This window comes from Astatotilapia calliptera, chromosome 9 (genome assembly GCF_900246225.1).
Source record: "Astatotilapia calliptera chromosome 9, fAstCal1.2, whole genome shotgun sequence".
In the NCBI taxonomy this organism is placed as follows: domain Eukaryota; kingdom Metazoa; phylum Chordata; class Actinopteri; order Cichliformes; family Cichlidae; genus Astatotilapia; species Astatotilapia calliptera.
The window spans coordinates 1,180,121-1,194,865 of record NC_039310.1 but is presented as its reverse complement, the minus strand read 5'-3'; the positions used below and the strand labels follow the sequence as shown (position 1 = coordinate 1,194,865).

Sequence of the window (14,745 nt, the reverse complement as noted above, 5' to 3'; positions counted from 1 at the left end):
TTTGCACTTCAACACACAAATGACAGTTTAAATGTTGAAACGGATCTGAGGCACTCTTTAATGCTCCATGATAACTTTCCTATGAGCTTTTGAAGATCACTGACATCATGGCTTTTAGCCTCATTGTTTCTGCAAAGAGATTTCTGCAGTCACTGAATCTTTTGATAAAATATATTTTTATGCCTCTAGAGGATGGAATATTTTAAGACTTTACACTTGGGAACATTATTCTGAAATTGTTGCACAATTTGTTAATGGAGTTTTTTGCAGATTGATCAACCTCTGCCCATATTTCCTCCAGAGCAACTCTGCTTCTCTAAGATGCTCTTTTACAGTTTTTTCTGATTGCTTAAGCACATTTTTTGTAACTATTGGCTAATTTTGCAAAACTCTTCACACAAATAAAAAAACCTGTCACCCAATAATCAAAACATTGTAGTTCTCTTGCAAAAGCAAACACAGCTAGATTACAGTTTTTTCTGAATGCTTAAACCCTAACTGTGATTCCTGTAGCACAATCTCTAAAACTATTCAGACTTATAGCAAAACCACTCACTGAGTTTGCAAAACTAAAAGCACAAAAACTGCTTTGCACTCAGTTTGCAATTTTGTAACACACACTTTGCAAAACTGTAGGCACAATTCACTGCACAACACTCAATTACCAAATTTCCAACACACTCCTAGCAAAAGTATACACATGTATGGCTATCATTAACACTAATCTGCCAACTGTCTGGCACACTTTCACATGTGAAAACTTTTTTAGATAATTAGTTCACTTTGCAATCAGCCTAAGCACTATAATACAGGTAAGCTGTGTGTGCGGAGTACAATGGAGGGAGCAGGAAGAGTGAGAAGTAGAGGAGGCCGAGGAAGAGGACGTGGAGGTGAAGAAGTAGGATGAAGAGGACGACAAGGACAAGGAGGAGCAAGAGGAAGACGAGGAGGGGGGAGAGGAAGATGAGGAGGGGGGAGAGGAAGGGTAGGAAGAGTAAGAAATAGAATTGCTGATGACATCAGAGCTACAATAGTGGACCATGTAATCAACCGTGGAATGACCCTGAGGGTAGCTGGCCAACGGGTCCAGCCTAACTCGAGCCGCTACACTGTAGCAAGCACCATAAGGACATCTTGAAATGAGAATCGGTGAGTACAGTCACTTTGCACAAAGACTTGTAGCACTGCCATATGCCAATGAGAAACACACCAATACCACTGATGTAAAAATACTGAAATTGTTACTTTACAGAATTGCTAGATGACCAGATGCTGGGGCAGAGGAAGCATGTTCACTGCAGACCAAGTAACCCATATAGTCATTATGGCGATTGCAAATAATCCTATACTTGGAAATAAACACTTGTGTTTGTTTTGATGTGTTTGAATAAACACCAGTACTTGAAGTTTGGATCCCTCTATGCTTATGGATCTATGACAGAAGTATGAGCTCAAACTGACATAGCCTACCTTGTGCACAGAGAAAGCAAAAGCCAGATGTGTTTTGTATTCATACCATCAGTGTGCAGTTGGCGCATTGTGTGCTTAGGAGATGATGGCTTGTGTGTACTGTTTGATACGGAAACACCATTTTTACGAAGGTATGAATGACTATCCTCCACCTAAAACCGTGGTCCATAAGAAGAAAAATATTATTTCTGCTTTATTATTGAAACAATGGAAAACACAGTCTTAATTGATTTACATGGCACTATTGCATGTCAAGTTTGAAATTTTCTCTGTATGTTGCTTGCGCTGTCTGTGTTCTATGATCTTCCCCTTTAAACATAACAAGTTGTGTTAGAGGACTGCCCATCCCAGGGCCTGGCTCTATTGGATGTGTCTTATATTTGATGTAATGTTGAATTTCACTTTGGTCAAAATAGGTGTTCAACAAATCAGTGTGTTTGGTTATGTAGGAGTGTTTAGCTTATTTTAGAGTTTAGAAATGTGTTAACATAGAATGTAGAACTATTGTAGAGACACTGCCCTTGAAGTAATAAAGGCTGACTGTGTCGTGAACTTAGGAGTAGAGTGTAGGAGACCTCCCACACTGAGTGGAAATTCCCCAGAGGATGTATGGGTGGGGGTCTCAACATTTGTAACTGTGGTCTGGAAGGGAGATGGGTTTTATGACCTCTAGGGAGTTACCTACACCCACAGTGTTTTAACTGTCACGCACACACATCCACACGCACTCACACATACACACAGGTATGCGTACACAGTCACACACGAGCACTCACATAGACACGTGGGAACGCACATGTAGGCATTCATGTGCTCGTGCACATAGACACAGACACAGAGTTTGCAGCACACCGTGGGGGGTTTTATGATGGGGTCGCTTCTATAAAGCTGGCTGTAACTAACAAAGGGGTGAAGATTTTTGCAGAGGGACACCGGCCTTGTCTTCCCTTCTAGAAGATGCATGCTTAAATGAAGATGAATAAAGATGAATAAAAGCTTTGTGAAAATGACTACTGAGTCCGGTGCCATTTCTGGATGCTCGAGGAATAAAAAGAACCGGGGTAAAACTGATTTCGTAACAGTTACCTTATCAGCTTGTGATTTCCATCAATGTGCCACAATGAGTTTGGACCTGCAACCTGATATGTTCTTCGTTCTGGTCTCCGCAAAACTGCTCTAAGGGCAGCTGCTCCAGGATTTATCCGTAGCATGCTTGCTAGAACCCTCCTTCGCTGTACACGTAGTCTACGTACTCGCAGGGAGGCTCTGACAGCCTCAGGACCAATTTGTTCATTGCCAGCGACAATGTCCTGCACATGTTCATCCAAGGCACTGTCAGTCAGTTCCGCATACATTGATGCACGGGTGAAATGATACTGTCTGAAATCAGACAAAAAAACATGAGTAATTTATCATTACCATAACAACACACTTCATTACTTGACTAGTGGTGCACATTCAAATATACTTATTTTTACAATTTCACAATACCATTTAATTTGAATAAACAGTGAGTGTGTGTCACAAAGAACTGAAAGTCACACTGGTTTCAAAAGTCACTGACCACAGACGTCTTCGAATTGTACGAAGTTGTGATTGCAGTGCAGTACGGTGTAGCCTAACCCGGATAATGTAACAAGTGTTATAAAACCGTATTTTCAATAATATAAAGTGGCCAAACGGAGTACCATATTAAAGACCTATTAACATGCCTCACCTAAAATGGCATGTTGGCAACATTCCTAACGGACCAAGGTTAGCATGACCTTTTTTTTTTTTTTTTTTTTTTAATTTTCCATCCATCCATTTGCTTCCGCTTATCCTTTTCAGGGTCGCGGGGGGCGCTGGAGCCTATCCCAGCTGTCATAGGGCGAGAGGCGGGGTGCACCCTGGACAGGTCGCCAGTCTGTCGCAGGGCCAACACACAGGGACAGACAACTATTCACGCTCACATTCAAACCTAGTGGCAATTTGGATTATCCAATTAACCTATCCCCACAAGCTGCATGTCTTTGGACGGTGGGAGGAAGCCAGAGTACCCGGAGTGAACCCACACAAACACGGGGAGAACATGCACACTCCACGCAGAAAGACCCCGGCCTGATGATGGAATTGAACTCAGGACCTTCTTGCTGTGCGGCAACAGTGCTAACCACCGTGCTGCTTTTTAAATTTTATTTTTTTTTAATTATACAATGCTTTGCAATATTGGTTTTGCCTAACAACCTGTTTTTGACTCCAAAATAGTCATTAACGCAACTGCTCTACTATACAGTCAGTGTACCTGATTATAAATCTTTGATTCATGAACCTACACATTGCACCTTATTTACTAGTTGTATGTATTTTAACAGAGCAAGAGGTGGACCACACGTTTGAAGAGTTGCTGGTCTTTATAACTGGGGCTGACTTACTTCCACCACTGGGGTTCCCACAGTCCTGCAACATAGACTTTTACGATCAGGAGTCAGGGATGCGGCGCATCCCATACACATCAACGTGCAGCTTATCCCTGTATCTTCCAAGAAGTGTTGCAGATGAAGATCAATTTAAAGATCTTATGAACGATGCATTAAAAGGATCCCTGGGATTTGGAAAGGTGTAGCTGCATACATGAACTGATGCTGGGAAGCTGTGGTTAAAACCTGCGGCCTTTTGGGATGAAGTTGTTATTGTAAGTGTTCTTAAATGGGATTGCTCCTGGCACTCGGGCTTCTTAAAGATTTTACATTTTTAAAGTGTTGTTTCTACAAATGTGACTGTTCATTGTGTATATAGTTATATTTATAGTCCAGTTAAGACAAATGGGGTATGCATGCATCAAGCCATGCAAAATAAGTGGTGTTCAGAAAGTTTCCAGTATTGGAAGGAAAATGACAATTCATCTAGAAATATTGTTTTGAAAGGTTGTTGTGGATTGTCGTTTGTGTTCAATTATAGTACACTGCATAGAGTGTGTTTTTTTTAAATTTTATTTATTTTTTCAAGATGTACAACAGATGCCAAACAAACTTTAAACTAAAAGACACTGACTTTTGTAAAATAAAGTATTGTAATGTCAGTTCTTATGGTGTCTTGTCTATTTACAAATTAAAGTTGAGGCTCACCTGTTACTGTCAAATACTGGTATTGTAAAATGACATAAGGGAATGCCACATATTTCTCTTCTTGTGGTTTCCAAAAAAGAATTTTAAAAGAGGCTATACACATGAAATTTTTTCTACTTAATTTACTCGTGTGTGCCATCCAGAGGGAAATACCTCATAATCAGAATCGCGTTTATTGGCAAAGTATATGCGCAAACACATACAAGGAATTAGGTTCCGATTGAGGGCGTCTGTCAAGCACAAAAATGTAAAACACAATCCATCTATGTGTATGGACATACATAAATACACATGCACATATGCACACAGGTGTATAAACTAACAATATAATACACAATCTAATTCTTTTATACAGAAATTACAGGATTACAGAAGTTAATACCAAAGAGTGCAGTTGCAGTCTAGCAGTGTGACAGTTCAACCGCTTAGGAGGGAGATGGCAGGGGAGGGGAAAGAAACTGTTCATGTGTCAGGTGGTCCTGGCTTGCAGGCTTCTGTACCGTCTGCCAGAGGGCAGCGGGTCAATAAGTCTACGTCCAGGGTGTGAGGGATATCTCCACAGTCTTAAGCGTGTTCAGTTCCAGCTTGTGCTGACTGCACCAGAGTACTAGCTGCTCAACTTCCTGCCGGTGTACAGACTCCACAACATCTTGAATGAGGCCAATGATGGCGGAGTAAAACTGCATATCAGGTTCTTTTTAAATGCATGTTGAAGGGGCAAAATATTCCTGAGATACTGTTAACATTAAATTATACAGTGGTATTACTTTAAACTGAGTAAAATGGTATTTTGATAAAAGTTAAGGTCTGTTTGTTTCAGTAAAAGCATACTGTCATTTATTTGCTTTTATTATTTATTTATATGCCCTCCGCGGACCATCTCTGCACTGCGTGGGTGATTAGTGGCTCCTTGCACACTAAGGGCTGCACACAGGGACAAGGTGCACTAGGTTACGATCAGATCTTCCCTGGGCAGGTGATGAACTGTATGCCACCTTTTCATTGGCATACATTAAGTACAATGTTTTATTGCCTACGATGGGGCAGGTCACATACTGGGTGAAGGTGGTGTTGTGGGATTTCTTTTTAATGTATTGTCCTTTAATGTATTGTCTTGATGAAATGCTTTCATGTTACTTATTTTAGTACGTCTGGTTCACACCTCATTCATGCTGGGAAACAGACAGTGAGAAACTGGTGAATGTCTCCCAGGAGACGGAAGCCAGGAGACAGAAGCTCACACAGGAAGACTTGACCCCAGAGTGGGGGAGATTCACACAGGTGATAGAGAGTCTTTCTGTTTAGAGCCAAGGTGTGAACTGCAACTGTAAAAGCCTTTTGTTCTGCGACTGTGTATAAAAAGGACTTGAATTGTTCATTGTCAGAGACGACTTTCAGTGACCCCTGACTGACGTCCCTCCTTATGCATAAGATAGCTGAAATAAAGGTGTTGTTACAACTCATCGTGTCTGCAGGCTTTGGTAATTAAAATTTCCACAACAGTTTGGCACTGTGAGCAGGGTGATCCAATGTTCTCGCTGAAGGACAGCTCTGGGACGGCTGATCACCCCGAAGTAGCAAAACGCTTCGGTCCTGCCAGCTGTTTAAAGCAAAGAGAAAGGCAGAGTCACAGAGCCTGTGTTTCAGCGACCACCGAGATCACATTGACGAATCGCGGGGAAACTCCTGCAGAACGGTGAGCTGTATCCACCTTTTTAACAAGTCACGAGAGTTTTGTGTCTGGCCGAGTGAGCGTGTTGCAGCCTTCGGGGAGCTCAAGAAGGTGAACGTGTTACGACCTTCCAGGGCAAGAGCTCCGAGGGAGTCTTTGTGTAGAATCACGGAGTGACATCCCTAGCGTCTTCTAAAGGATCCTGGGGGTGGTGGTGTTCGTTCCTTGGTCCGTAGAAGGCAAGGAACCTCACGGGGGATGCCTCGTGTAGTAGTATGGGATCTAGATCCAGTAAGGCAGCCAGCAGAGCCGGACTAGCGGCTGGAGAGGCGGCTGTGGCAAGCGCTCCACGAGGTGGCCAGGGACAAAACTCAATATTTGACTGTATGGTTAAGAAATGGGGAATTGGGTGTATGAAATATGTTGTTAAGTGGCAAAAAGTAAACGGGTTTCCTGAAAAGGGATCGCTAAGTGTTAACCAGTTAAAGAAAATAGAGGAACATTTGAGGGAGGAAGAAGCAAAATTATTGAAGAAAGGGAAAGTTAGGACCATAGATCTGTGTAGGGTAAGCGATGAGAAGGAATGTTTGAAAATGTGGATGGGGGAAGCAGAACGGAGAGAAAACAAAGCAGCTCTGAAAGAATTACCTAGAGAAGTGCGTGGAAGGGAGGCTGACGCAGAATCTGCCTCAGCGCCTCTTCCACCTCTGTATAACACGGAGAACAAAACATCTTTTCCCTGTTCACGCACTGTTTGTGCTTCCCCAGTTCAGGCTGTTTTGCAGGGCCTGAAAGCCGATGCGGACCTGGACTCCTTTCCCTGCACCACACGCCTCACCGCCAGAGGATGCCAGCGCCGATTCCGCAACTGAGGAACGACAGCCCCTCCAGGATGAAGCGGAAAGAATGACCCTCAGATCCGACACAGCGCTCAGTCACACACGGAGCGCGTCGCGAGCTATAAACGCGTCGCGAGCTGAAGCGACGAAAGAGAAAAAACAGCAATGGAGAGATGTGAAAGGAAAGAGCAGAAGTAAGGACGGCCGCCATGGATATTACGCCCTGCCTTTTGCCACGGATCAGCCTGAATATTCTCTCACTGATGATGAGCGGGACGATACAGACAACGCAGACAGCAGCGAGGAGGTTGAAAAGTTCCAGACCGGGCAGAGAACGCGAAGACAGCGACAGGCGAAAGGACAACCCCTGCAGCTCCCGATGGTGGAAGTGGCGGGACCCGAGGGACCTATTTTAGTGCACAGACCGTGGACACAGTCAGACATCGCTGACGCCACAAGCCATCTACCTGACCCTCTTGTGTCGGGTGCAAAGTTCGGTGAGCAGCTCCTATTTTTCTGTCAAGAATATGGTCCCACGGGTCAAGAAATTAGACGTGCACTGGCAGGCAAGCTGAAACCATGCGACCTGAGGAGAATATCATCTCACTTGCCTGATCCTACGCTGAGGATACGACACCTGGCCTATGAACATGGAGAAAACCGTGAATATTGTACTGCAGTGACCCACCTGATAGATAAGCTGAAGGAGGTTTTCTCAGATAAGGTGGATGTTAGGTTTTGTATTGTTGATTGTCATTTATGCTTAGAAATATTTAACCATATATGCTTAAAGGTATATAATCAATTGTGTAGTGATAGGACTGTGATCTTTAGCAGGCTGTAAAGGCTTGGTGTGTATTCCACACTAGAATGCACACCCACAGTCTAGGAACATCAGAGAGGTCCTATCTTCTCTTTGTTGATATATGGTATAGCAAACACACGTATATCTCTTTAAGTATAAGAGCCTTTTGTTTAGATAGATCTGCTAGACGCCTGGCACCAGCTTTGGGGAGTCTTCACAGGGTCACATCTTGACCTCACACAAATCACACACACACACACACACACACACACACACACACACACACACACACACAGGCAAGGTGCTCTTTGTGTGTATGTAGACGTCATATGTTAATGAACCTATGCATATTCATGTAACCTCAATAAAAGGGCAGTGTTACGGGAGAACGGACGAGAGCAACTGGGGTCAAGCGAAGGAACGGCGTTTGTCCGGTCTCTCCCGTGCACGAGTAACATGAAGAACTTTGCCTACTCGTGTCTTGCTTTGCTGTGTAATTATATTGTCTTCAACGTTCCAGCAGATAGGTTCAAGCTACAAACCTATTAGTGGACATGTCAAAGATTCAGGCTTGCAAGCAAAGAAAGGATGAATCTGTGGATGATTTCATAGATCGCATGACAACTGTGTTTGAAGCTAATGGGGGAATACCCAAAGATGACATGACGGGCGCCTCCACTTCCACATATGAGCACCATCTCTGCGGCCATATTTTCCGGGGACTGAGATCAGATGTGGCAGCCGAGGTAAAGCATTCGTACGTGGGGGGAGAAGATGAACCGCGGCTAACGGAGCTACGACGCCATGCCCGCCACGCTCAGAGCCACCTGGATGAGAAGAAAAGCAAAAGAGAGGAAAAACAAAATGCCGACCTCTATAATGTAGCCCTAACACTGTATAAAGCCGTGGCAAACCCGCACGGAGGTTTCCACAACAGAGACAGTTGGCGTGGCCGAAGTGGGGAGAACAGACGAGACTGAGGACATTATCAACAACAACAACAGCAGTCAAGACGAGATCGGGACGCCTGTTTTGTCTGTGGAGACTACGGACATTGGCGAGGAACCTGTCCTAACCGTGGCCGTCGTGGAGATAGACAGCAACAATGCCGGAATTACCAAAGGCTGAGCCCACAGTGGGAGCAAGCGGACTGAGAACGGAGGGAAAGGACGCCAGAATACGCTTCAGGCTGTGGTTTTCTCACCTCATCAGAACAGGGAAGTGAAAATCACACACACATACACACACACATTGATGTAGAAAGTGTTTTACACAGACACACACACTTTAATACATCACACTTTTGAGCATGTAGAACACGTTTCTTTGTCACCAGCTGGTACACATGTACATTTAAATAGCGCGCCTTATAAATCACTGCCCTTGTATAAAATGTTAGTTTGTAATCAGGAAGTAGAATTTCTTGTAGATTCCGGGGCCACCCACTCTGTACTACGCTCAGATTCTCTCTCACCCCAACCTGTGCTGGGTGAGAGGTTCACTCATTCTGTATCAGCATCAGGAACCATACAGAGAGAAACTTTCACCATACCCCTGTGTTGTGCAGACGGACAGGGTAGAAAATTCACACACGAGTTTCTGTGGTCAGACCTGTGCCCGGTCAATTTACTTGCCAGAGATTTGACTGTAAACTGAAAATAAGTTTCATCTCCTGCTATAATGGCATCACAATCACGCAATCTGACTATGATTACAGTGGGGCAAAAAAGTATTTAGTCAGCCACCGATTGTGCAAGTTCCCCCACCTAAAATGATGACAGAGGTCAGTAATTTGCACCAGAGGTACACTTCAACTGTGAGAGACAGAATGTGAAAAAAAAATCCATGAATCCACATGGTAGGATTTGTAAAGAATTTATTGGTAAATCAGGGTGGAAAATAAGTATTTGGTCAATAACAAAAATACAACTCAATACTTTGTAACATAACCTTTGTTGGCAATAACAGAGGTCAAACGTTTACTATAGGTCTTTACCAGGTTTGCACACACAGTAGCTGGTATTTTGGCCCATTCCTCCATGCAGATCTTCTCGAGAGCAGTGATGTTTTGGGGCTGTCGCCGAGCAACACGGACTTTCAACCCCCGCCACAGATTTTGTATGGGGTTGAGGTCTGGAGACTGGCTAGGCCACTCCAGGACTTTCAAATGCTTCTTACGGAGCCACTCCTTTGTTGCCCGGGCCGTGTGTTTTGGATCATTGTCATGTTGGAAGACCCAGCCTCGTTTCATCTTCAAAGTTCTCACTGATGGAAGGAGGTTTTGGCTGAAAATCTCACGATACATGGCCCCATTCATTCTGTCCTTAACACGGATCAGTCGTCCTGTCCCCTTGGCAGAAAAACAGCCCCATAGCACGATGTTTCCACCCCCATGCTTCACAGTAGGTATGGTGCTCTTGGGATGCAACTCAGTATTCTTCTTCCTCCAAACACGACGAGTTGAGTTTATACCAAAAAGTTCTACTTTGGTTTCATCTGACCACATGACATTCTCCCAATCCTCTGCTGTATCATCCATGTGCTCTCTGGCAAACTTCAGACGGGCCTGGACATGCACTGGCTTCAGCAGCGGAACACGTCTGGCACTGCGGGATTTGATTCCCTGCCGTTGTAGTGTGTTACTGATGGTGACCTTTGTTACTTTGGTCCCAGCTCTCTGCAGGTCATTCACCAGGTCCCCCCGTGTGGTTCTGGGATCTTTGCTCACCGTTCTCATGATCATTTTGACCCCACGGGATGAGATCTTGCGTGGAGCCCCAGATCGAGGGAGATTATCAGTGGTCTTGTATGTCTTCCATTTTCTGATGATTGCTTCCACAGTTGATTTTTTCACACCAAGCTGCTTGCCTATTGTAGATTCACTCTTCCCAGTCTGGTGCAGGTCTACAATACTTTTCCTGGTGTCCTTCGAAAGCTCTTTGGTCTTGGCCATGGCGGAGTTGAGTCTGACTGTTTGAGGCTGTGGACAGGTGTCTTTTATACAGATGATGAGTTCAAACAGGTGCCATTCATACAGGTAACGAGTGGGGGACAGAAAAGCTTCTTACAGAAGACGTTACAGGTCTGTGAGAGCCAGAGATTTTCCTTGTTTGAGGTGACCAAATACTTATTTTCCACCCTGATTTACGAATAAATTCTTTACAAATCCTACCATGTGGATTCATGGATTTTTTTTTCACATTCTGTCTCTCACGGTTGAAGTGTACCTCTGGTGCAAATTACTGACCTCTGTCATCATTTTAAGTGGGGGAACTTGCACAATCGGTGGCTGACTAAATACTTTTTTGCCCCACTGTATATGATGGTGAAATATAACCCCGTGACCTTGGCTTTCACTTACGGGTGGAAGCTGGAAGAGGGACCGCTTGTTACAGAATTCATACAAGCGACTCGCAACTGCATGCCTCCAGATGTCTGTTTTATGGCTCCTGGAGAGTTGAGTTGCGTGTCTCACTTTTCTCTGCATGGCCCTGATGACAGTTATGAGGAAGGATGGTACATAACCGAGAATGATTTGCTAACTGTGACATGTATTTTTAGGAGCTCCACATTTGCTGCGCTTGCGATTTCTCTCATCGATGAGCAAAGAAACATGTTTACTATGAATGCATCCATCCCACATGTTCCCCTGGCAAAAGCTCACAGCTGCCAGTGGGAAGACATGGGAGAATTTATGCACCGGTGCTACCGCGCTTGCGATTGGGAGACTACAAAGAATCCCACGGTGCTGTTTTCTCGAGAAATGAAAGCCTACAAAAAAAAAAAAAAAACATGACGTATACAGTCCAGTGTTTCCGCTCAGTTGAGCTAGTGAACATAGCTGTCTCACACTGTCTGCTTCAAACAACACCTCCTCTAAACTCCTCACACACCCTGCTGACAGAGGTGCCTGACGGCCTGTGGGCCTCATCTAAGTATGATGTAGGCCTGATTACAGATTGTGAGCCAGTGGTAATCACTCCAAAGTCCTCGTTTAGACCATGCCAAAGACAATATCCTCTGAAACAGGAAGCCATAGAGGGGATTAGTCCTGTGTTTGAATCCCTGTTAAAGGCCGGAGTAATTATCCCATGCCTCACCTCTCCGGTTCGCACTCCACTATTCCCTGTGAAGAATATCAGAGGACCAAATGAACCTGTTGAGTGGCGGTTTGTGCAGGACTTACAAGCTGTGAACAAGGCTGTAATCCCCAGAGCCCCTGTGGTTCCTAACCCCCACACCATTTTGTCCCAAATCCCATCTGACGCTATGTGGTTTACTGTTGCTGACCTGACTAATGCATTCTTCTCTGTTCCAGTTCACCCAGACAGCCAGTTCTGGTCTGCCTTTGAGTTCCAGGGAAAGGTTTACACATTCACTCGGTTGTGTCAAGGCTACTGTGAGTCCCCCACAATCTACAATGCAGCCTTAAGAGACTGTGTCAGACTTGATCCTCTCCGAAGGCACAGTGTTACTGCAATATGTCGATGATCTGCTACTGTGTGCACCCACACAAGAGCAGTGTCTGGCCGATTCTCTCACTTTACTGACACATTTGTATCACAAGGGCCACAAAGCTAGTAAGTCAAAATTGCAGTTTTGTAAAGAGCAAGTCACATTCTTAGGCCATGTGATTTCTTACAACTCTCACCAGATTTCCTCCAAGAGGGTGGAAGCTGTGATGACCATTCCAAAACCTCTCACCAAAAAACAGATGGTGTCATTCCTAGGAACCACATCATACTGCCGCAATTTCATTCCACACTACTCCTCTGTGGAAGCCCCACTCACTGCACTCATTCATGGTACAAGTCTGTCAGCCAATGGTCGCATTTCTTTGACACCACAGGCTGAAGCTGCCTTCACCTCCTTGAAACAGCTGCTGCAAACAGCGCCCGTTTTAGTGCTTCCAAATCCATCCAAACCATATACACAAATGGTGGATGAAAAGAATGGTTTCATGTCCTCTGTTCTTTTAAAGCAGCATGGTGATTCACTTCGCCCGGTGGGTTATTACTCTTCCAAGCTTGGCCCAGTGGCTGCAGGACTGCCTGGATGCCTACGAGCAGTAGCTGCGTGTTAGAAGGCCGTGCTCGCCTCACGTGACATCATAGGGTACTCTCCTCTGACAGTGCAGGTACCCCATGCAGTTTCTCTCATTTTGCTGGAGCAGAAAACTTCACATCTTCCTGCAGCTCGCTGGCTCAGGTACTCTTCCATACTGCTTGACATGCCCAACATCATAGTGAAACGATGCACAACACTTACCCCGCCACTCTTCTTCCCACGCGAGAGGATGGTGAACCACACAGCTGCACTGCTGTATTGGGTGAAACTTGTACACCTCGGATTGACTTGTTAGATGTTCCCATCGAGAACTCTGACATAGTGTTATATGTAGATGGCTCCTCCTCACGTGATTCATGTGGAACTAACCGGGTGGGTTTTGCTGTGTGTTCTGATCATGCTACTCTCGTTTCAGGCTCATTGCCCAGACACTTCTCAGCACAGACTGCGGAACTTGTGGCGCTCACAGAAGCCTGTAAACTTGCGGAGAGTCAGTCAGCCACCATCTACACTGACTCTCGCTACACGTTCGGTGTGGTGCATGATTTTGTGGAGGCACAGAAAATTCCTGAAATCTGATGGGAAGCCCATCCTCAATGCTAACCAGGTAGCAGCGCTGCTGGTCGCCATCGTCCTGCCTGCTCGCATTGCTGTAGTGAACTGTGCAGCACACACAGGTAAAACTGATTCTGTCTCCCAAGGAAATGCCGCTGCCGATGCAGCAGCCAAAGCAGCAGCCAAAGCAGCAGCCGAAGGAGGCCTACCCTTCCAACTTGTCTTGGCACCACTGTCCACACCTAACCTCGCTGATCTTCCTGCTGTACAGTCATTTGCCTCCCAGCCAGAGAAAACTCTCTGGCACAAACATGGCTGCACACTGGTCAAATCTGTCTGGCGATCTCCTGACGGCCGCCCATGTCTACCTAAACACTTCTTCCCCTGGTTTCTAAAATGGACACATGGGTTAGACCATGCGTCCAAAGGGGGGATGCTACAAGCAGTAACATTGTATTGTATTGTATTGTATCTTTATTTATTTCAGACATAATAAAACAAACAACCAAAAAACAAAAAAAAACAATATATACTCGTCTACATGTACTTTCGTTTACGGATACGAATATATGTGTAGATATACACACACACACGTATTTGTACAGACAAGCAAAAAAGAAATATAATAAAATAAAACACATTCGTCTAACATGAAATAACAATTGTTTGGTCTGAAAAGGAGTAGGAAGAAATATACACATACTTATTAACTCCTACCCCTGCTCAACATCTTATTAATCCCACATATTTACCTAATTCTCCTCATCACATATTCCACACAATACATAAGAAACTTATATCAACAAGGCTGGCACGATATTTATAATTTCAATACGAGTTGACATATTTATACATACAATGGGTGATTGTTTTTTTCAATATCATATCCTTCCAAAAGTAATTTTCGAAGTGTCTTTATGAACTTGCCAATTCCTGAGCATTGCTGTAATTCTGCAGTAAAGCTATTCCACAGTTTTACTCCATAAATAGTTACACAAAAAGTTTTAACATTTGACCGTGCTTTAAGGATCTTCAGATTTAACTTACCCCTTAGTTCATAGTCTCCTTCTCTGTCATAGAACATCCTCTGTATATTTCCTGGTAACATATTATATCTAGCTTTATACATCATTTTTGCCGTTTTGTATTTTATAAGATCCATAAACTTCAATATTTTTAATTTCAAAAACATGGTGTTAGTATGGTCTCTATATCCAGCTTTACTAATCA

General features: G+C 44.3%; 1 protein-coding gene across 1 annotated transcript; it reads left to right on the top strand.

Annotated features, from left to right (window-relative positions):
• Positions 1-11,584: 11,584 nt before the first annotated feature.
• LOC113029362 (uncharacterized) lies at positions 11,585-13,996 on the top strand. Its single transcript, XM_026180194.1, has 2 exons — positions 11,585-12,292; positions 12,548-13,996. The coding sequence occupies exons 1-2, from the start codon at positions 11,686-11,688 to the stop codon at positions 12,745-12,747; spliced, it is 807 nt and encodes a 268-aa protein (XP_026035979.1). The 5' UTR covers positions 11,585-11,685; the 3' UTR covers positions 12,748-13,996.
• The last annotated feature ends 749 nt before the right edge of the window (positions 13,997-14,745 follow it).

Bases quoted from the DNA above. Each gene is read 5' to 3' on its own strand.
- LOC113029362 (XM_026180194.1), top strand. From the start codon at position 11,686: ATGACGTATACAGTCCAGTGTTTCCGCTCAGTTGAGCTAGTGAACATA. The intron at 12,293-12,547 runs GTGAGTCCCCCA...AACTCTCACCAG, and splicing joins TCGGTTGTGTCAAGGCTACT to ATTTCCTCCAAGAGGGTGGA.